The sequence below is a fragment of the Rattus norvegicus genome, chromosome 1 (assembly GCF_021556685.1).
Source record: "Rattus norvegicus strain SHRSP/BbbUtx chromosome 1, alternate assembly SHRSP_T2T, whole genome shotgun sequence".
In the NCBI taxonomy this organism is placed as follows: Eukaryota; Metazoa; Chordata; class Mammalia; order Rodentia; family Muridae; genus Rattus; species Rattus norvegicus.
The window spans coordinates 97,285,880-97,308,412 of NC_141534.1; the positions used below are offsets into that span (position 1 = coordinate 97,285,880).

General features: G+C 49.3%; 1 protein-coding gene and 2 long non-coding RNA genes across 12 annotated transcripts; 1 reads left to right on the forward strand and 2 right to left on the reverse strand.

The window, feature by feature from the left end:
• Positions 1–106: 106 nt before the first annotated feature.
• Ffar2 (free fatty acid receptor 2) lies at positions 107–3,478 on the reverse strand. 4 transcript variants are annotated; one of them, NM_001005877.3, is given in 3 exon segments: positions 107–1,850; positions 2,379–2,440; positions 2,847–2,894. In NM_001005877.3, a coding segment is annotated over 1 exon segment (993 nt). In that variant the 5' UTR covers position 1,850; positions 2,379–2,440; positions 2,847–2,894; the 3' UTR covers positions 107–856.
• Positions 3,479–5,579: 2,101 nt separating this feature from the next.
• LOC148007322 (uncharacterized) lies at positions 5,580–11,981 on the forward strand. The gene is made up of 2 exons (XR_015650657.1): positions 5,580–6,776; positions 9,114–11,981. It is a non-coding gene; the product is annotated as an uncharacterized LOC148007322 (long non-coding RNA).
• On the reverse strand, positions 10,008–14,641 carry LOC102554169 (uncharacterized). 7 transcript variants are annotated; one of them, XR_015650607.1, is made up of 6 exons: positions 14,546–14,641; positions 13,912–14,312; positions 12,962–13,175; positions 11,511–11,637; positions 11,208–11,421; positions 10,008–10,552 (listed from the first exon to the last, which is right to left on the reverse strand). It is a non-coding gene; the product is annotated as an uncharacterized LOC102554169 (long non-coding RNA). The 7 variants fall into 7 exon arrangements; XR_015650617.1 differs by having other exon boundaries at positions 13,000–13,175; positions 14,546–14,637; XR_015650622.1 differs by having other exon boundaries at positions 13,091–13,175; positions 14,546–14,594.
• Between the last annotated feature and the right edge of the window lie 7,892 nt (positions 14,642–22,533).

Below are 22,533 nucleotides of genomic sequence, written 5' to 3' on the forward strand. Positions count from 1 at the left end.
AACAGGTTCAAAGCTGCCTGGTAGATCAGCAGGCCCAGGTGGGACCCTCAACCCCTTGGCCCTTACGATATTGTCATTTGAAAGTATGTGCCAAAAACTGTGAACATTTGCTTCAGACTTTCATAATATTTATTTTAAACCTGCCAAACCAGATTTGTTTTTTCTTTCCATGCAGGTCATTGTCAATGTCAGACAGACGGGTACCAAGACATGGATCTGCACCTAGTCCCGGGGCAGTGACACTGAGGATAAACCAGGCACTGGGTAACCCAGATCCCAGTGTAACGGCGGAGACAAGACCGAAATACGAACATCAGCGGAGCACATGTGCAAGGCACAGCTCAATCGGATACAGAAAGACCAAGATCACCAGAGATGGGAGCCCTGTACCCCCCCCCCCCCCCCCGCAAGCCCGTGGCTTAGAGCTTTCCCAGAATTCCTCTTCTTCCCACCATCTCTCCCCTGTCTTTTCCATTGGCTTCTTCCCAGCATCACCAGCCAGACCAATGTCTCTAGGTGGTGTTTCCAACCTTGAAGAAAACAGCCACACTCCTATTAGTCACCTTGCCTCTGAGCCCCTGCCTCCAGTGTAATTTCACAGGTGTGAAAAGGGGTGCAGGGGTGCAGCCATTTCTTCTTGTATCCTGGAGCTGTGCTTCCTTGGGCAGGAAAATTTAGCCAAGAGGTTCTGCAGATCCGAGAGAACAGTGGCAGAGGGGTGGGGTGTGTGTGTGTGTGAAGGGGTGTCTTTCTTTTTTTTATAACCTTTTATCTTTTACCAAGTTTCAGGAGCTCTGCTAACCAGCCCAACTTCTGAGTGACCTAGACGCTCGGGAAGATCCGGGCGACTCTATACTCACTCGGTGACAAAGTCAGAGCTCTGTGCCCCTTCTGTTTGACTCCCACCCCTGTCTGTCTTGGTCCCCTCCACTGTCTCTTCGGCTCCCCTGCCCAGCATAGAGGAGCCGGGATTGCGGAGTAGTAGCAAACCTTTCCCGAAGGCCCTGCGTACCACGGAGGAGGAGAAGTAGAATAGCAGAGGGTCCAGGCTGGCATTGAGGGAACTGAACACCACAGCCTCCACCCGCCACGAGGGACTCTGCCTCAAGTGGAACCCCACCAGGTGGGACATGTTGTAAGGTCCAAAGCACACCAGGAAATTAAGAAGCGTCACCACAGCCAGGCCCACCGCCCGGCGTCGCCTCTGAGCCCCAACATGGGGCTGTGTGAGCATGATCCACACAAAGCGCCAATAGCAGAAGATGGTGACTGTCATGGGGACGAAAAAGAGGACCAGGCACAGCTCCAGTCGCACGGGCAGCACCACATCCAGCTGCGCTTGGGTGAAGTTCTCATAGCAGGTGATTTGGTTCTCGGTGCCCACCTGCTCGGTTGAGTTCAGGTACTGAACGATGATGACGATGGTGCAATGGCCAAAGGACATGATCCAGGCCACCAGAGCAGCGATCACTCCGTACAGTGGCCGGCGGGATAGCTTGTACTGCACCGGGAAAGCCACTCCCAGGTAGCGTTCTATGCTGATGCCCGCCAGCAGCCACGTGCTGCAGTAGATACTGCTGTAGAAGCCGAAGCCCGTGAGCGCGCACACGATCTTTGGTAGGTACCAGCGGAAGTTGGATGCAGCTTCCACGATCCGGAAGGGCAGCAGCAGCAACAACAGCAAGTCCGCCAGGGTCAGATTAAGCAGGAGGATGTGCACGGGTGCAGGCTGGGGCTGGCGAACCCGGCTCACGAAGGCCCGCAGGGCCAGCAGGTTGGCAGGGAGCCCAGTAAGAAAGATGAGGATGTAGGCCGTGAGGATCAAGGAACTGTGCCAGTCTGGGGTCATTCTGGAAGATGGGGGAAAGATACAGGATCAGGGGCTCCCCACCTGTAGAGCGTACAGCCTCTTTCTGCAGGGTTCAGACTACTCACATCCTCTCTGGTTCTCTCCTGTCCCCAGACCAAACTGCTCACCACCGCTTGCTCAAGCCACCTGCCAGAACTGCCCAGAGCAATTATTGACTTAGCCTTGGGCGGGATATTAAGCTGCAGTTACTACATTTACCATCCTGTGTCTCTGGCGGAGACCAACTCGACTTCCCATGGGAATTCCCCCTCTGCTTTCCAGGGCCCCTTTCCTCCCGTAGCCTCACAGCTCATAGGAAGTGGCTGCGATGATCCGTTCCCTTTCTTGCTGCTTAGCTGTGGCTGGTGAGAGAGGACGGCAGCCATAGAGGCTTGGAAAGAACAGGAAGGTGTGTCTTGGAAGAAAAAGGAAATTTCTAGAAGGCAAACAAGCCCTGCCGACCCTGGCTCTCCTCAGCTTCAGGTGCCCACTCCCCACCCTTTCCCATTTTCCCATCCCATCAGCTTACCTCCTTGGGCAAGTTCAGGGGTTTCTTCCACCTGGTTCTCCTCTGGTCCAGGGCTGTGGATCCTACCAAAAAGGGGGGAACTAGGGTAGCCAATGAGGAAGCCTAAGCCAGTTCCTTGCTCTATGGCCTGTTTCTCCCCAAATTTTAGACACACATTTATGGAAGCCCAGAGGGCACAGGTGGCTGGCTTAAGCTTGGGGTTTTGACTGTATACAGGACTCTTCTCTACAGGAAGTGACTCTGTTTCCACTTGGTTAGTAACCTTTGCTGGGAACACATAGTCTCTCTCTCCCCCGTCCCCATCACTTCTTCTGTGAGTTCTGTGGTTCCTCACCTCCCCACTCCCAGCCTCTGGGTTTGATCATTACTCTTTTGCTCTGACAGACATCCTCCAGCCTCCTCCTCACCCCACAGCCGCTCCTCAATCCCAGCATCATGCCCCTGCCTGCACACGCTAAGCTGGCTTGCCTTGCTTGGCTTCTGATAGGTTTCTTGGGGGTTCCTGAGGTGCAAGAGGAGTTTTAGCAATTGTCGCAGCCAATTTCGTACAGAAAAAGGAGGGGGAGCCAGAAATCATAAGGAACTTGGTTGGTAGGAAGCTGTTATACTAGCGTGGGTCATGTGACCAGAGAGAAAGGCAGGTCTGATTGAGCAGTATTTCCTCTCAAACCCAAAGCAGGGGGGCCTGCAGCTCTGTCCTCTCCCTGGAGATCTGATCTATTCCAACTTCGACAGATTTTTCTGACCCTACTTCCTGTCTCCCTGCCCCCAAACCCTTAGACGCTGCCTCCTGCTTATCCTCCCTCTTATCCTCCCACCTGCCCCCCACCCGCCCCCACCCTCCAGCCCTACCCCTTGTCAGACGCTTTTCTGTCTTCTCATCTGTTTCTTCTAGCAATGTCTAGCAGGTCAGTCTCACCCTCAGAACGAGGCTTCCCGTTTTTTTGATTCCTCCCTTGTCTAACTTCCTTGTAGTCTCCTGTTGTCCACCCCAAATCTCCTTCGGCCTTGAAGTTGGGACAGACCGGCTTTCCCTAGCTCGTGTCTTGTTTTCAGTGCACAGTCGGGCCGCTGTGGGCTGCCGTCCAAGCCTCTGCACTGGGAACTTTGGGTCAGATTTGGTTTTATGAACTTTCCTTTCCTCCTGCAAACCAGCATGGGAATCCTAACAGCACTGCACCCCCAGGGTGATCCAGTGAGGCTAAAGGCATGAGCATCAGGGTGGGGGGTGTGTCCTTCCCTCAAGCGTCAGGCACCTTCCTAGAAGGTAAGAGCTGGGAGTGGGGCCATAGGCCTGAATCCTGGCTACTCTGCAGGCTAAGGCCAGCTGGGCTACAGATGACAGACAGGGAGGCTCGCTCCCTGTGAGGGGTCCCCGCGGCTGCTCTCAGAAGGGCTGCACACTCAGAAACACTCCTCACCTCTTACTCTTCTCCCCCAACCCTTGTTCTCTCCATGTCCTTAGCTCCTCGGTGTTAGATGGTCTTCCCAAGGGTCTCCGCAGGGCTGGAGAGAAGGCTCAGTGGTTAAGAGCATTGTCTGCTCTTGCAGAGGATCTGAGTTCAGTTCCCAGCAGCCACTTGATGTGGCAGTTCACACTGTAACTCCAGTTTCGGCAGATTGGACTGCCTATTCTGACCTCCATGAACACTGAACATACATGCTGTATATACCTATATGCAGACAAGACACTTACATAAATTAAAGAAAAATCCCCCCCAAAACACATATGTGAGAAAACATGGGCAAGAAGAGCATGTTGCCTTCTCTTCCACTCCTCCTTTCTCCCTCTCTCCCTTCATCCCCTCCATTTTTTCGTTTTTTGTTTTTTGTTTTTTTTCTAGTCTTAGAAATGGGTTCTAGGGCCATTTGAATTCTAGCCCCACCCCCAGTCCCTCCCTGGGGGAATTCTAGGCAGGGGCTCTACCACTCAGCCACGCCCCCAGCCCTCACTGGGGGATTCTAGGCTGGTGCTCTGAGCCCCTCACTGCCCTCAGATCAGAAAGCAGAAACCAGCTGTGGGGTGGCAGGGGTTGTGAGGTGTTTAAAACTGAAGGCCTTTCCCTAGTAACCTACTTACGTTAGGCAGGCCCAACCTTCTAAAATCTCCACAGCCTTCAAAATAATCCTCAGCCAACTGGGCAGTAAAAACAGGAGCCTGCAGGAGACATTTCAGACTCACACCATAGCACAGGAGAACTAAGAAAGAGACCTGCTATTGCTTGCTAGTCCGTGTTGTTTTGTTTATGATTTTTTACAATAATTATTCATGAAGACCTAGATTTAACTCTAGAGTAGAAGCTTATTGGAAAGGCAGGCTGGAGGAGCAGGGCAGTCGTGTTTTCTGCCTGTCCCCTCGTGCTCCCCTCTGTGGCAGTACTGTGTCTCCTACAGCGAGACATTGCTTTTCAGACTCATGGAGTTTACAAAGGAAGTCCTCAGCACACGGGAAAGAGAATGCCTCATGCTAGGCAGAGCCAGCAGCCGTGTGGTCCTGGGAGTCCTTCCTGGCATCGGGTGGATGCAATTTAAGTCAAGGTAAACAGCTGTCAGCTTCGACTCCGAGAGACAAAGTCACATGGCCCATCATTGTGTTAGGTGGCACCCTGGCTTCAGTAATTGGGTGGAACTGAGACACCACACTATTTCAGAATATAGGAATCCGGTCATCCACGGCAGTGTGGTATAGGTGCTTGGAGCTCTAAAATCAAGCAATAGAAGCCAAAGTGATAGGTGGTAGCAGGGGGTGGACCTGCTGTGTGCTTCAGTGCTGGTCCAGAAAGGACCACAGAGGTAGGTGTCACAGCAGTGGAGAGACTAGATGGCGTCAGATGCTGCCCTGGACTGGAGTCTCCAGATACCTAGGAAAGGGGCAGTAGACGTGAAGTATTATGGCACACGCTGTAATCCCAGCACTGGGGGGTGCAGGCCAAAGCATCCAGAGTTTGCAGCCAGCCTGGGCTACATAGCAAGACCCTGTCTGTTGAATCAGACGATTTCCAAAGTTTCTTGACGGGTCCCAGGGCAGCCCCTGTCTTCACAGTCCATGCAGAGTGAAGCCGGAGCGCTGGCCATCGCGTCTGTGTTCCTGGGATGTCCCTCGACGGTCTGCTGGCTGCTCCACCGGCCTCCTTTTCTCTGCCACTTCTTCCTTCCGTTGTCTACATGGTCAGAGTTCCCATGGGAATCTGAGAGACAGCAGGAGTACCCGCCGGTGACTGAGTCAACTCATTTCTTTGTTTGCTCAATCTCACAGAGACGGATCCTTCCCACATGACCAGGAACTTTGCTAGCCTCTGGCTGCCCAGTATCCATGGGTTCCCCTGAGGATGGCTGTGCTCAGGGCAGGTTAGGCAGCCTCATGACTGCTCACAGCCCACGCTCTGTTCTGTGACACTGACACCTGATGGGTTGTCATGATATCCAGGGGGATTTGATACTTCTCTGAATCGGGTTGCTCAGAACTGGGATTTCTTTTTTTTTTTTTTTTTTTTTTCGGAGCTGGGGACCGAACCAGGGCCTTGCGCTTGCTAGGCAAGCGCTCTACCACTGAGCTAAATCCCCAACCCCTAGAACTGGGATTTCTATTAATACGCTAAAACACCATGTCCAAAAGCAAGTTGGGGAGAAAAGGGCTGCTGTCATTTTAGGTTTCCAGGCAACTGTCCACCATCAAGGGAAGGCAGACCTGGAACTCACAGCAGGAACGGAAGCAGAACTATGCAGGAATGTTGCTCGATGGTGTTTCCTCATAGTTTGCACAGTAGGCTTAATTACCCAACCTAGCACCACCAGCCAAAGGGTGGCACTACACACAGTAGGACTAGCACCCCCATACTAATTAGTCATTGAGAAAATACATTATAGAGTTGCCTACAAGTCAATCTGATGGAGGCATTTTCTCAACTGAGAGTTCTTCTTCCCAAATGACTCTAGTTTGTGTTGAGATGACATAAAACCAATCATACCAGACGGCTCTTGACGGGGAAGGGGAAGGTCAAAGGGCACTTATCACACACATGAACAGCCATCCGTTAGGTCTTCCCTGACACTACCCTCCCCAGTCATGTAACAGGCTGACCCTTCTAGCTCAGTGACCCAAGTGCTGGGATCTCAAGAATGTACACTAGGCATGCTGTGGGCTTTCCTCAGAGGAGACCAGCTCACTCTGCTTTCTCAGAACATTACCCTCTATGGCACTATTGACGGTTCTCAGAAATCCAAGCTCTGGTTCATTCTTTTTAAAAATATTTTGGTTGTCTTGTTTTTTGTTTTAGTTTTGTTTTGTTTTTTGAGACATGGTTTCTTTGCTTATCTTTAGCCGTCCTGGAACTCAGTCTGTAGACACTGAACTTAGAAATCTGCCTTCTCCTGCCTCCCTAGTGCTTGGGATTAAAGGTATGTACCCAATGGCTCTTTCTTTTAAAGACAGGTTTCCTCTGTGTAGCCCTGGCTGCCTTGGAACTCACTCTGTAGACCAGGCTGGCTTCAAACTAAGAGATCTGCCTCCCTGGGATTAAAGGCATGGCACTTTTTTTATTTTTTTAAAAAGTAGGGTCTCTTATAGCCAAGCTTGAGCCAAGCTGGCCTCAACTATGCTGTATAACAGAAGACGGCTCTGCACTTCAGCTGTGTGAGACCATTCCTGGGGAGATGTGAACCCCAAGTAGGGAACTGATGATGGACCAGAGTCTGACCTTGTGAATCAGTGAGTTTTACCTTGGTGACATAGGAGTATGGGTGAGAGGTTACCTATAGGTGCAGGAAGGACTCAAACATAGCTGCATGACAAAAGCCCACCCCATCATGGTGACAACTCACAAAGCTGGGGACCTGGAGCAATTGCACAGCCTGTAGGAACTCAACAAAGGAGAGTGACCTTTCTGGGGACTCAGCTAATTGCTTGGCTGGCATCTTAGTCACTGTTTCATTGCCACAGAGACACCTCCTAAAAAAGGCAACTCCTGTGAAAGAAAGCATTCAGTTGGGGCAGGCTTACAGCTTAGAAGCTTAGTCCATTGACAACATGGTGGGAAGCTTGGCACAGCTGGAGAAGTAGTTGAGATCTACATTGTGATCCACAAGCAGAAAGAAATACTGAGCCTGGGTTTTGAAACCTCAAAACCCTACCTCCTACCCCAAGACACATTTCTTTCAACAAAAACATACCTACCCCAACAGGGCCACACCTCCTAATCATTCTCAAAATCCTTCTCAAAGGGGTTGGGGATTTAGCTCAGTGGTAGAGCGCTTGCCTAGCAAACGCAAGGCCCTGGGTTCGGTTCCCAGCTCCAAAAAAAAAAAAAAAAAAGAAAGAAAGAAAAAAATCCTTCTCAAAAAATGCCACTCCCTGATGGCTAAATATTTAAATATATGAGCCTATGGGGCCATTCCCATTCAATCACCACAGCTGGTGATTCTTCTAGGATGTTTGGTCTGAGCCTCTTCAAAGCAGTTCAGTTTGTCTAAGAATAAGTCTCAAGTAAGCAATCTTAACTGTTCACATACTCCTGTAAGGAGGAAGGAGCCTAAAGAATCTGGTCAGTTCTAGGAACTTCCTGAAGCTGACTTGTTTACTTGCTTCCCTCTTTAGGACAACCTATTGTTTTGCTTCCTTGTAAACATCCCGCCCTAACATACCCCAATTTTCATTTCCCTTTTATATCCTATGTCTTAAGAAATTTCCTCCCAGAGGGGAAAGTTTATGTTGTGGGGGGAGGCTACTCCACAACAACTTCTGATCCTCCTTTCCCTATTTCCTAAGTATTGGCATTACAGGTCACCATGCCAGGTGTACACGGTGCTGGGGAAAGAAACCAGGGCTTTCTGCATGCCAGCCAAGCACTCTATCATCTGAACCTTGACTCTTCCTCCAGCTTCCTCTCCTTCTCTGTGTTCTACATAAGCATCACCCTCTGCTCCCTGCCACACCACACCAGCTTTCTGTTCCTTCAGCACTAGGCTGAGCAGGATAAAGCCCCCAGTTTTGCATCACCTGGTATTCCAAGGGCAGCAGGTACATTTCATACAGTCAGAGGCAATTGACTCTCCATTCCAGGTGGTCCAGACGGCTCTGAATAGAGCCACCGGCTCCATATACACAAGCTGGGAATCAACAGTTACTCCAACAGTGGGTCTAGGATTTCCCCAGCCACCTATTGTCCCCAAAATGTCCTCTATGAGTTTTGGGACAGAACAGCAACCTCAGTTTTCTCAGATTTCCCTGAAGTCCCTTAGATTATTTAGTGAGGGAAAGGAGAAGCCAGCCTAGACTGGCTTTGAGCTCAGTACGTCCCTGAGGACCACGTTGAAGTCCTTATCCCCCTGCTTCCACCACACCGTTTCATGCTCCACTGTCTTGAGCCCTCGTCTTCTTGGGAAAGGGCTAATCCTTCAGGAAATTCCTCTGAAAACCTGCAGCTTGTCACCTGCCTCTCTAGATTCATCTATGGGTCCTTTATGAGTAAGGGCATTCTTGTTTGCACGCAAAGTTATCTGTGGAGCACTTGACTGTTATGAACGCAGTGCCACAGAGGCCAGAAGAAGGTGTCAGATGCCCTGGGACTGGCGGTCCATATAGTTGTGACCCATCAAGTGGGTGCTGGGAATTGAACTGGGGTCCTTTGGAAGAGCAGCCAGTGCTCTTAGTCACTAAGCCGTTGCTCCTCCCTCCTCTGTCTTTTGACTGACAGCACAGTTGGGTTCTCCATCTGTCATGCTTCTATTTTTCTATAGCTGTTCACGTCTCTGGATCTGAACGAATGCCACAGACTTCCTGTCGAGAAAATATCTGGGCCAGAGGCCCACGCCCACCCCCACCCCCGAGTTCTGCCTCCTTCCCCACCCACTGTTGCCTATGCAGGAAGACCACAGGCCCAGATTCTCATCTCTGGGACAGAGGTCAAACCGCAGAGTTCCCATGACCTTCAGACCCATGCGGGTGCCTTTCCACCTTGCTACCACCTTGGCAACCTTGGCTGCTGTTGCTGTATCCTGGTCTGCTCCTGTCCAGCTGGTAAGCCTGGAAAACCAGGAAGGGTTGGAAGGTACAGTTGGAGAAGGAAAATTCCAGACTGAGGTGTGGGGTGTGGCTCTTACTGATTTCCAGGTCAGCCTCACTCCCTTCCTTTTCTTTCTTTCTTTCTTTCTTTCTTTCTTTTTTTTTTTTTTTACAAGCCTCTGGTCTGTTAAAACCAAGAAAGCTCCCACCTCTATGTCAGGTCCACTCCTATCCAGCGTACATATCTTCCCTGCAGCTGCTGGGAGCCCTTCTGGAAATTAAATTCTTCATGCCCGCATGCGGGTTCTTTCTTTTTGCATTGCTGGGACTTGAACTCAGGGCCTCCTGAGTACCTCAGAAGTGCTCAGCCAGAGTCACACCACCAGCCTACATAGTATTAAGGGACTTTATGTATTCTTTTTTTATATAATTTAATGTATTTTAATAGCAAACATACAGAACAGCACAGAACACAGACAACATTAAAAATAGGTACTCGCATGTAGGACAACTCCGTTAGAAAAGTACAGTGAATGGATGGAGTCTACTGTGTGACAAAATGCTACAAACACCATTTAGTTGCTGTCAATAAGAAATTTACTTATTTTTAAAAAATCCAAATGCTGGCATTGTCCAGAGCATTTTAACATGTTTATTTATAATTGTTATAAAGTTGAACTGTTGAAATGTGTTCACTGAAACATTTTGCTTGCATCAATGCTTTAACATCTTGCATTTATATTAAAAATTCACACACAAATGAACGTGGAGAAACTGCCAATACCTGATTCTGTCCCCTATGTTTCCACTTGGAATTATAGACTTCGGTACCTTTCACCCCATGGAAAAATATCTAACATTCAGAACTACTGATAACAGGAAGAAGAGGAAAAAAAATTTTTGAGAATGAACTGTTTCCCCTCATAGTGGACTCTTAAGCACGTTCTCCGCGTATGGGGCGTGCTAGCTGGATGTCTTTTGTCATAATTCTTACACGTGTGGCATGGATAGCACACAGGTTGGTATCTTCAAAAGGCCAACCAGATAGGCCTCACTTGCCTCCTGCAAAGCACCAATAGATTCCCTCTGGAAGCGCAGGTCTGTTTTGAAGTCCTGAGCAATTTCCAGCACCAGACGCTGAAAGGGGAGCTTGCGAATCAGAACTTCAGTATGCCTGTGGAGGGCAAAGGTCAATTTTCCAGAGTCAGTTCATTTTCATCATATCCATTGGTCCAGTCCTGGGGGATCAAAACTCGGTCGTCTGGCTTGGATGCAAGTGTCTTTACCTGCTGAGCCGTTTCTTAGGCCCAAAAACATTTATGCACAGTCCGTCCCCCCACCCCCCCGGGTATCAGAGGTCTAATTTGGGTTGGTTACCATCAAGCACCTTTACTTACCAGCTGAGCCATCTCACCAGCCCAGAAATATTTATATAGAGACTCTTGGTTTGCTTCCCAGCCCTGACTAAGAGCAGAAGGCAGTGGATCTGAGGTCTGTATCTATCTAATCCCATCTGCTAGGAAGACTGAGGTGGGAGAATCAAAGTATGAGACCAGCCTGGACAATTTAGCAAGATTCTATGCTTACACTCATGAGTCTCCAAAAGGGCCACACCCACCAAACCTTCCCAAAGAGTTCCACCAAATGGGGACAAAGTATTGAAATATATGATCCAATGGGGGCCATTTTCATGCAGACCACGGACAGGTTTAAGAGTAAGAGCAGCTAGACTCAAGGCTGGGTCACTGTCTTAGGATTTTACTGCTGTGAACAGACACCACGACCAAGGCAACTCTTATAAGGACAACATCTAATTGGAGCTGGCTTACAGGTTCAGAGGTTCAGTCCATTATCATCAAGGTGGGAGCATGGCAGCATCCAGGCAGGCATGGTGCAGGAGGAGCTGAGTTCTACATCTTCATCTGAAGGTTGCTAGCAGAAGACTGACTTCCAGGCAGCTAAGATGAGGGTCTTAAAGCCCACGCCCACAGTGACACACCTACTCCAACAGGGCCACGCCTTCTAATAGTGCCACTCCCTGGGCTGAGCATATACAAACCATCACAGTTACCATCTCTCTGGAGGCTTTGCCAAGTTGCCCAACCTATAGCTGATCCATAAGGCCTACTTACCAAGCATGGAGGCTGGAACCTGGGTGGCTTCATAACCTTGGACAGGATAGCTCGCGTTCTCCAGCCTCAGTTTTTCTCCTGTAGAATGGGCATGACAGTCCACTTTTATAGGAGGGTTGCTGTGAGCCTGGAAATGAGTATGGATTTGTCTTACATGTGTGTACATATACATGCATGTATAACCATATAGCTATGCGTGAACACAAATATGTGTGTAATGCACATGCCGCGGTGAATGTAGTTGTTCTTTGGTATTTAAAAAGGCCTAGTTCTTGGGGGCTGGAGAGATGGCTCAGTGGTTAAGAGCACCGACTGCTCTTCCAGAGGTCCTGAGTTCAAATCCCAGCAACCACATGGTGGCTCACAACCATCTGTAATGGGATCTGATGCCCTCTTCTGGTGTGTCTGAAGACAGCTGCAGTGTACTTACATATAATAAATGAATAAATCTTTAAAAAAAATTTTAAAAAAGGCCTAGTTCCAAGATTACTTCCTGAAGACACCAAATTTCACAGGGGCTTGAGCCTTGTATATAAGATGGGGCAGACTGTGGTGATGTACATCTCCCAGATACTCAGAAAGCTGAGGCCAGGAGGGTGGTATAAGCCCAGGAGTTCAACGTCTGCCTGGGCAAAATAGCATGAGACTGTCTTACAGACGGACAGGTGGGATACTCAGCAGGTGCCTGTCAGCACCTTGTGTCTGTACTGATGTGGGATAACTTCTGGAAAGAGTTTCATCGTTAGGGAACCAAAACTCTAGCACCCATGCCTGGACCAGGCATCTGGACGTCTCCGTGGACAGTGAGCCCTGGGCTAGCCCACGAGTGCTTTCCCATAGGAACAAGCAAAAGCAGCCCAGTGCCTGCACTTTTCGCTTTGTCCATTATTCCCGTTTTGTTATCCAAATCTAAGTCACAGAAAGGTCAAAGGACAGCCTGGTGCTGAGGTTCCAGGGTCACTGTTATATGTGAAATGCACCTCTACTGCTCACCTCCTTAACACCCATCCCCCACCCTGCCCCACTGTCCCACTCCTATCCCCCACATCCCACACCCCCCCACCAACCCCCTTCCTCCCTAACTCCAATAATGCTGCTTCCAAACTTGGGACCCCAGCTGCTGACACTATTTAATGAGATTGTGGACTTCTCCAAGGGGGCATATCCCTTTGGTGTTTTCTTCCTGGCCCTCAACTTGATGGAGGAGCTTCCACAGCAAGTTCCCATAACCACGGAGCCCTTCCTGTTACGGTATGATTAAAAATGAAACATTTCTATCAGTTCCCACAAGCCAGATCCCTGCACTCTGACTGCTACTCTACCACGAGGTCCAGCCGCCCACTCCAGGCTGTCTTTCTTTTAGCCGCCCTCTCTGCACGGTCCCCTTGGCGGTAGTTACCACGCCTGGCACACACACACACACACACACACACACACACACACACACACACCCCGCATTCTGCAGGCCCTGCGTATTCTCACTCCGCACCCAGACGCTGAAAGGGAAACCGCAGTGAAGGCTCTGTGTGGAACGGGATTTTAGGCCTTTGCTGTTGCATCATGGGAAGGCAGCATCTGACCTTTCCACTCGGTGACAACTTAGGTAGAGCCACGCCCATTGCAGCGTTAGAAATAGCTGTGGTGTGAGGTGGGAATTCTGGTTTCCTAAAAAACAAAAAAACAAAAAACAGTTATGTTATGTGACTATGTTTAGTATGGGATATGGGCTTGCCTCATAGCAGGTGACTACGATTTATCTCGTGCACTAGGAGGGGTGTGTTTTTTGCCAGCAGCAGATAGTTTGTTTGGAATTCTGGGAAAATTTGATAAGGGTTGGAAGGGTGATAGATATAAGAATCTAAAAATGAGCTAAGAAATGGCCAACAGTATTTCCCTACTATTGCTGTCTGCTTGTCAGGTATGCAGAGACTTCCTTCAACAAGGGAGGCCATTTTGAGTGGTGGAGACATGAGTGAGCAGGACAGGTCTTGAGCAAGGGGGCAAACAGACTGGGTAGCAATAAGAACAACCTGATGTGGGTTGGGAAGGGGTGCTCAAGTGGCGGGGGGATGTTGAGGAGTGTCCAGGTCTAGAGTACCTAGACCGATCCTGCAGCAGGACCAGGCTTTTCCGAATTGAAGGGCAAGAAGGGGCCACTAAGGCTGAGACAGGAGCCTGGACTGGCTGCCTGCCCTGGAACTGGAGAAGAGTGCAGAAGAGCAAACTGGAAAGTGTGACGCTCTCTCCCCCACACCCCCCTTGAAGAGTTGTCCGTCCTCCACGCCCACTCCATGGTCATATCTTCTTTTCTAGTCCCGATGAGTCGTGATAGGCTGCAGCAGCCAATCAGAGTCCGGAGCTCCCTCTTACCAGCCAATCAGGGTCCGCAGCTCCCTCTTACCAGCCAATCAGGGTCCGCAGCTCCCTCTGATACCAGTCCACACAGGGCTTCAGTGTTTAACTCTGCATCGAGCAGCAACAGCTGCAGCAACGTCAGAATGAGCCAGTAATTCAGTGCAAGCCTGCTGTCCAAGCACTCAGGCTGAGGCAGGAGGATCAGACCAGTATGAGCTACATAGTGAGACCCTTTCCAAAAGGGAGGGAAAGAGGGAGGGACAGAGGGAAGAGAGGAGGAAGGAGGAAGAAGCGCTGGCCAGCCCAAGAGCTAGAGGCCGCTGCCTGTGCCCAGCCATGCTTCTCCAATGGCTTGTAAGCTGAACCTTCCACACAGCAACTCCATCTTCAACTTGACCACTCCTCTTGTGAAGCCACCAATGGGCTACGGGCAGGAAGCATCCCCTGCTAAAACAGCAGGATTTCCAGGCACTCGTTTCCAACATCCTGAGAGTGGTACCCGTCCCTCTCCATGATACAGACATGGCCGCATCATCCTTCTGATGTTTAGGCCTAGATCCTAAGAGGCACCGTTCACTCTTGTCTTGACCTAACACTGATCCCATCAGCTCGAAGAGGCACACTCCATGTGTGGCCACTAGATCATCCAAGGTCACTAGGTTATCATCACTAGCTCTTACCTGTGCTTCCTACCATGACAGTAATGGACTAAATAAACCTCTGAACTGTAAGCCAGCCCCAATTAAATGCTTTCCTTTATAAGAGTCACTGTGGTCAGGGTGTCTCTTCACAGCAACGGAAACCCTAAGTAAAACAGTCGCTTATCTGAGGGAAGACATGGTGCCTGCGGGTTCAGTTAATGGCTACAGGAGATTGTGGCTTGCTTATATCACAGCAGGAAGTGGTGGTAGGCCTGGAAGAGAGGCTGAGTTATCATTCTTAGAGGCCAACCCGAGTGTCCTCTTTACAAATGTCTTTACGAATCATGATCCCCATCCTGAATGTTCCACAACCCCCAACACAGCACTCCTCACTGAGGACTGAGTGCTCAAACGTATGAGCCTGGGAGGGACAGTTCACATTCAAACGATCTTAGAGTATGTGAGGTAGGAGCTAGAAGCTGTCTGGGGACAGTCGCAGCATAGGGACAGAAAGCCCTGAGTGAGCCGTGGTCCAAAGTAGCCAGGGGGGCCAGAGTGACCATGAGGAAACCAAATAAGAGCCGAGATAGAGAATGAGGTCTAGGCAGTTGGCAGGACCCAGATCCCGTGGACTCCTAAGCCATGTCAGGATGCAGAATGGTGGCCAGGGAATGAGGGGGAAGCAGAGGTGGGTACAGTTTGGTGAGTGGAAAAGGACTGTGGGAAGGGATACCCATTAACTGCTCTCAGCGCAGTGCGAAGTCCGGGAAGGGACACTACCTGCAGGGAACACTTACCTTTCCCGGAAGAATCGTTGCTGCTGTGGAGAAAGCTTTGAGCTGGAGACATAGATCTGCTATGACACACTTGTCTGTTACGAACGGGTCCTGAGTGCATTCCCCAAACACTGCAGAAACAAAGGGAAAGAGATAAATACCCCAAGGATGGGGCTGGAGAGATGGCTGAGCTGTAAAGAACACAGGCTGCTCTTCTAGAAGACCAGAGTTCAGCTCCCAGAACACAGGGGACAGCTCGCTGCCACTTGTAACTCCAGTGCCAGGGGATCCAATGGGATCTTATGTCTTCTCTGACCTCCAATGGCACCATCCATGCATCTGGTACACATTCATGTGCATGAAAATCTTCAAATTTTTTTTTATTTCTGTTGAAGTGAGGTCTGGTTCTACCTCCCAACCCATAGTCCCCAAAATAAGCTCAAAATACATTGACAAATACCTTGGCCACAGAGCCACCTTCTCTGACTAGATCATTACTTAAAATAACCCATGCATCCTAATTTACATTCTGCTATGTGGCTGGTTACCTGTGCTCGGGCACCGTGAGTCTGTCACCTCACAGCCAGGGTGAATCTGCTGTTCCTCGCACAATCCCAGAATCCTTTTGGCCTAATGGATGTCCCACCTCCTATTTCCTGCCTAAGCTATAGGCCATCACATTTATTATTGACGGGCGCCACACCCGTACGGACACAAGATATTTTCTCTATGGGTTTGTTTGATTGTTTTCGTTTTTTGAGACAAGGTTTACTGTGTATCCCTGGCTGTCCTGGAACTCACTCTATAGACCAGGGTGGCCTCAAACTCAGAGATCCGCCTGCCCTCTGCCTCCCAAATGCTTAGATTAAAGGCTTGTACCACTATTGCCTGGAACATTTTTTTTTTAGGAAAGAGTTTCTTTTTTTTTTTTTTTTTTTATTAACTTGAGTATTTCTTATATACATTTCGAGTGTTATTCCCTTTCCCGGTATCCGGGCAAACATCCCCCTCCCCCCTCCCCTTCCTTATGGGTGTTCCCCTCCCAACCCTCCCCCCATTGCCACCCTCCCCCCACCAGTCTAGTTCACTGGGGGTTCAGTCTTAGCAGGACCCAGGGCTTCCCCTTCCACTGGTGCTCTTACTAGGATATTCATTGCTACCTATGAGGTCAGAGTCCAGGGTCAGTCCATGTATAGTCTTTAGGTAGTGGCTTAGTCCCTGGAAGCTCTGGTTGCTTGGCATTGTTGTACATAGGAAAGAGTTTCTGATGATACATTTATGTATATAATACCCCAACCCTTGCCAGGGTCTGGAGAGATGAGATGACTCAGAAATTAAAAACACAGACCTAAGTTCAGTTCCTAGCATCCACATCAAATGACTTATAATTAATTTCCTATTAGTCTAGCTCCAGGGGAACAGACACCTTCTCTGGCCTCCAAGGACACCTACGTCCATGTACACTCGCGTACACACACACACACACACACACACACACACCACACATACACACTTGCATGCATGCTTGCACAAGTAGATTTGTTTCAAAAGTTAATCTAAACATACCACCCAGTAAAGTTAAAGGCAAGCAAAGATACCCTCAGCTAATATCTTAGTTAGGGTTTCTACTGCTGTGATAAACGCCGTGACCAAAAGCAACTTGGGGAGGAAGGGGTTAATTTGCCTTACACTTCCAGGTCATCTCTGAGGGAGGTCAGGACAAGAACTCAAGGCAGGAACCTGGAGGCAGGAAGTGAGGGACAGAGGATCCGGAGGAATGCTACTTACTGGCTTGCTCCCCACGGCTTGCTCAGTCAGCTTTCTGATGAGACCCTGAGACACGGACCCAGCTTGACACACCCACCTGCAGTAGGCTGCATCTCATGCCAACTGTTAGTCATTAAAATGTCTGCACAGAGTTGCCAACAGGCCCATGAAGGCATTTTCTCAACTGAGATTCCTCTTCCCACGCGCTGATAAAACCAACCTGTTGTAGAACTATTTGATCTCAATTCAGGGTTTCTACTCCGCTTATGACCATTTAGAATCCAGATAAATCACACACACGCAACTTTTATATTTATAATAAGCCTTAAACAGCACTAGAGCTGGGCAGATACCTACCCTCTGTGCCACTAGAATCTACTTTCCTATCCATAACCCTGAGTTATTACTTACTATGTTTCATCTGGGCTGCTCTTGACTCCTAACCCAAGGTGTCTTTCTCCCCTCTCCCCTCTTCTTCCTCTCTGTGGTTCTGGAACCCTAACCCCCACCTATGTCTCTTCTTCCCAGCTATTGGCCGTTAGTGTCTTTATTCACCTATCAGAAATAACTTGAGGGCAAGGTCACATAGTGTCACTTGGGTCAATGGGCAGACAATCTCATCCCTGGGGCAAGCAAGTCTTGGACGCCTGCGCTTAGTATCACAGTACCTAACAGTAAGCCGAACCTCAACAGCAGCCGGCAAGGCTAATGCTGTCAGGTCACGCAGGGTTAAAACCTGGAACCTGGCAGCCCCAACCAATCAGAAAGGGTCTCTCGCCCTCAATGGCCAGTCAAAGCGACAAGCAATGGCCAAAATGAGGGAAAGCTATTTGTTTCACGTGGCTACACCGGGAAGAGGAATACAGATGTCCAGTGATGCCCAAGTTCATTTTCTTGGGGGTCCTGTGTGAGATTTCGGTTTAAATAAAGGGACAAAGGTCTGCCTAACTGAGCAGTCTTGGCTCTGAGAGTGAGTCTGTCCATCACTGATCCATCGCTGTCTGGATCCTCCTCCCCTACAAAGGTCTCTGACAAGTTGTTAGAGTTGTGTGACATTCTTTGAGTGGAGACAAGCTTCCCCTCCAGCCAGCATCTGACTTCATTCAGTGTTTTCCTAGCATGAGACACCTACAAAACTTCCAGTTCCTTGGGTGTCAGGGATACCCCCCTCATCCTCCCACCCTACCCCCTATGTCCCCAGCCTCTATCCCCACCCCACCTCAGTTCCTCAACCCCATCCCCATCTCCCCAAACCCCAGCCTTGAAATGATTAAACCTGTTTTTCTGCCCAACCTGTGACCCTAAGGGCAAATGATTCTGTACTGCCTGCTCCAGGAATGGCAATCATGCCTTTGTTTCAGGAGACCATCATGACTGTTAGCATGTAGGCTGCAGGCTGTTCTGCTGGCCTGCCTTTGGTGACCTAGCAATTGCTAACCATCATAACCTGCCTTAGCTGCCACTTCCACCAGTGTGGGCTGCATATAAAAGAGAACTCTAGTTCTCTCTCTCTCTTTTTCCATCAGACAGTTCTCTCTCTCCCTGTCTGTCCTTCTCTGCCTTACCCTCCCTTTTCTGCCCTCATGGCTCTGCTCCCCTCTGTCTGCCTGACTATATGTCCACTCCTCTGCCTCAACCTCTTTCCCAGGCCCTGACTCCCCTCACTTCCTCCAATAATCCCCCTTTATACTAGATCTGCTGCATGCATAATTTCTCAGGGGTACACCTGGGAAGGGCCACCATGGTACCCCTCCCCATGTTATTCTTCATAACAAGGACTAATTTGTTATGCATATATTCTGTTCCTGTAACCCTTCCTGTTTTATCTGCCAGATCCCCCATTTGGAAAGCTCCCTACCCCTGAGATATAAAAACCTCGCTTCCCTCCCATCCTGGGCTCTCTTTCTAAAATCTTGACTTGGGGTGAGACTGGCCTGTCCCGGGTTCACCTCTAAAATAAAGCTTGCTTGAACTAGACAATCACGGACTTGGTCTTTCTCCTTGAGATTTTTTTTAGGCTTAGCACTGCCGTGGCAAGCCCCATGCCACACGTTGTCCAGCCACACTCCCTTCACCCACGTTGTCTGCTGAATAAACAGGACCCATGTACATAGAGAAGAAGTAGGGCTTAGCCGCCAGCCTCATGGTGGCTGCATCTCATGGGTCACGTAGCTTGTGAGACCTGCCCATGACACAATGTAGCAGCATCTCTGGGCTATTTAAATCCTGTCTCCTTCTGACTGCTAATGGGTGGATAACTCTCTGGGGAGTGCAGACTCTCTTAGCTTATCTTAGCAGGGCAGGCCCACAGCGCTGATTCTTAATTGCAGCAACTGAAGCCAAGTTTGGCTCATTTAGGGCCTTAATGATAAGACGTTGAGTGGCTTGGAGATTTTCCAAGGAATAAAGGAAGCTGTGCAGCCAGGGCCAGATGAAAAGTCTTCTGACTAACACAGTCCAGTGAAGACCTCCATGTACACCTGTATTTGGACAAGCTGCAGGTTCACGTGTCCAGTAATTCTTGCTTTCTCTTTCTTGTGCTATGAGCTTCGGGTGCAGACTTCCACTCTCCAGTTGGATAAAACCAGGGATCGTGGAGAGCACGGTCCAGCATCTCTGATGGAAGATGGACTCTGTTTCCTGCTCAGATCCACACCCCGATGGTTCCCTGAACATGAGATGCAGGTACTAGACTGCATCAGAAGTTGAAAGAGGGGGTTGGGGATTTAGCTCAGTGGTAGAGCGCTTGCCTAGCAAGCGCAAGGCCCTGGGTTTGGTCCCCAGCTCCGAAAAAAAGAAAAGAAAAAAAAAAAGCTGGAAGAGTGAGTGTCCATCGGGAAATGTTTGGACACAGCAGAAGTGAGTCCTGCTGTCTCACAGCCCAGCCTGGCTCTGTTCATTTCCTCTGCCCCCACACCCCCGGCTGTGGATGCAATGGGTTCCTGCTGGCCCCCTCTCCTGTACCCTCCCCTCCCTCCTGCCTCATGTCTTTCCTACCACGGGAGACTGTACTTCTGCAAAGTGTACACCACGAGAAGCCCTTCCTCACTGGAGTTGCTTCTTGTTGGTATTTTGTGATAACAACGAGGGAGCAGGTTAAAGTAAAAGGAGGGCGACTTAAAGATCAAGCTTGGAAGAGTCGGAGAGGAAGGGTGCATGAGGACAGTTGTCCTGGCAGCATTTGGGGGTTAGAGCAGGCAGATCAGGGGTTCATGGTCAACCCTAGAGGCAGAAGGCCCTTCTTATAAACAGAGCACCAGGGCCAGCAAGTTGACTCAGTGTTAAAAGAGTATGTTGTTGGGCTGGAGAGATAGCTCAGTGGTTAAGAACACCGACTGCTCTTCCTGAGGTCCTGAGTTCAAATCCCAGCAACCACATGGTGGCTCACAACCATCTGTAATGAGATCTGATGCCCTCTTCTGGTGTGTCTGAAGGCAGCTACAGTGTACTCATATACAATAAAATAAAATCTTAAAAAAATAAATTTAAAAATTTAAAAAAGAGTATGTTGTTTTAGATCTCCACAGGCAGCTTAGAGGACACAGAAGGCAGAGAGGGGAGTGGGGTTTCTTTACTGTGCCTTCACTTCCAGCTGCCAGGGCTGCAAAATGGAGTCTGGTCCCTTGAACTCACAGGGTGGAAGGAGAAAACTGATTTCCAAAGTTGGCCTCTGCCTATGCACCATCATTCACACACACACACACACACACACACACACACACACACACACACACGGATGTGCGTGCTAGGGTATTGGGACAGCATGTAATAAAAAACAAAATGAGGCACTAAGGAGTATAGTGGTCATGAAATCGAGGCAGGCTCTGAGTGTGCCAGCCACAGGGAGGGGGCCTGCAACCCCAGCAGTGTCTCTCAGAGGCTAACTCAGCCTAGGCCATTTTCCAACCTTTCTTTTATTTTCATGTTTTATGTGTATGGGTGTTTTGCCTACATGTCTGTTGTCCCATGTTCATATAGTGCCCATGGTAGCCAGAAAATGGTGTCAAGTTCCCTGGAACTGGAGTTACAGAAGGCGGTGAGCCACCTCATGGTTGCTGGGAACTGAGCCTGGGTTCTCGGCAACAGCAACAAGTGTTCGTAATCACTGAGCCATCTCTCCAGTCCCCACTTCCCTTTTTTCTAGTGCTCAGTTTCTAGGGGGAAAAAAAGTGATAACTGCTAAAACGGGGTTACCTAACCACACAGTTATTACATGGTCATGTCATAGTCTTACCGGGAAATAAGGGAGGAGCCGAGTCGCCTGCAGCGTATCAGTAGTTCTAAGATTTTACTCGGTTTGGGGTCAGTCAAGAGCTGAGAATGGACTGTGGATTTAAAACTTGGGTCTTCTAGTGTGTCTCAGTCAGGGATCACTGTGCAAAAGCAATGAATGGTGAGGCCTGGCCCAGATGCCCTGAGGCCGCCATTAGGGCTCTGTTGTGAGCAGTAGCACTGGACCAGCCAGCCAGGATCTTCACTGGATACTAATGGAGATACTGCATGCCCAAGAGGAAATTACAGCAGAACTCTGTCCTACTAGAGAAACAGCTCTTGAAAACCTCCTCCCTCCTTCCCAATAAATGTGTTATACCATGGAGTTTCAGTTTGTTTTGTGGGGAAAGAAATTTGACTCGGGATCTTATGCATGCTAGGCAAATACTCAAACACTGAGCCACTCCCCCAGCCCCTCATTGGGGGATTCTAGGCAGGGGCTCTACCACTGAGCCACACCCCCAGCCCCTCATTGAAGGATTCTACTTCTCTGCTGACTGAGAAGGAGGTGCCTTCATGTTCAGTGATGTATTCTTCAGTCTGGCTAATAATCTCCCTGTGTTTTCAAGCAACTTGCATCTCTCTCTCTCTCTCTCTCTCTCTCTCTCTCTCTCTCTCTCTCTCTCTCCCCCTCTCCCCCCCACCCCCCACCTCACTGTCTAGTCTAACTCAGTATTCTGTTTTCTTTCTATTACTGTGGGTAAACACTTTGAGTTGCATCATCTTAGAGGAGGAAAAGATTATTTCAGCTTGTAGACCACAGTCCATCACTGAGGCAAATCAGGGCAGTAAAGGAGGCTGCCTCACTCACAGGGTCAGCCACCTGCCTAAGAAGACAGCGCTGTGATGTCACCGGTCCTGAAGCCTCTAGTCTCTCTGTGAGCACTACTCTTACGTACACAACCCCCCTTTTCCATAATTAAAAATAAAACTAGGGCTGGAGAGATGGCTCAGTGGTTAAGGGCACCCGACTGCTCTTCCAAAGGACCTGAGTTCAAATCCCAGCAACCACATGGTGGCTCACAACCATCTGTAATGAGATCTGATGCCCTCTTCTGGTGTGTCTGAAAACAGCTACAGTGTACTCATATATATAATAAATAAATAAAATATTAAAAAAATAAAACTAAATCTTAAAAAAAAAGAACAACTGTTTAAAACTCTGTTGACGGAAATAAGGATCCAAGCGTGTGTTCACACCTGCCATCCCTG

Excerpts from the sequence above, each read along its gene's own strand:
- Ffar2 (XM_087653839.1), bottom strand. The coding sequence starts at position 1,849 with ATGACCCCAGACTGGCACAGTTCCTTGATCCTCACGGCCTACATCCTC.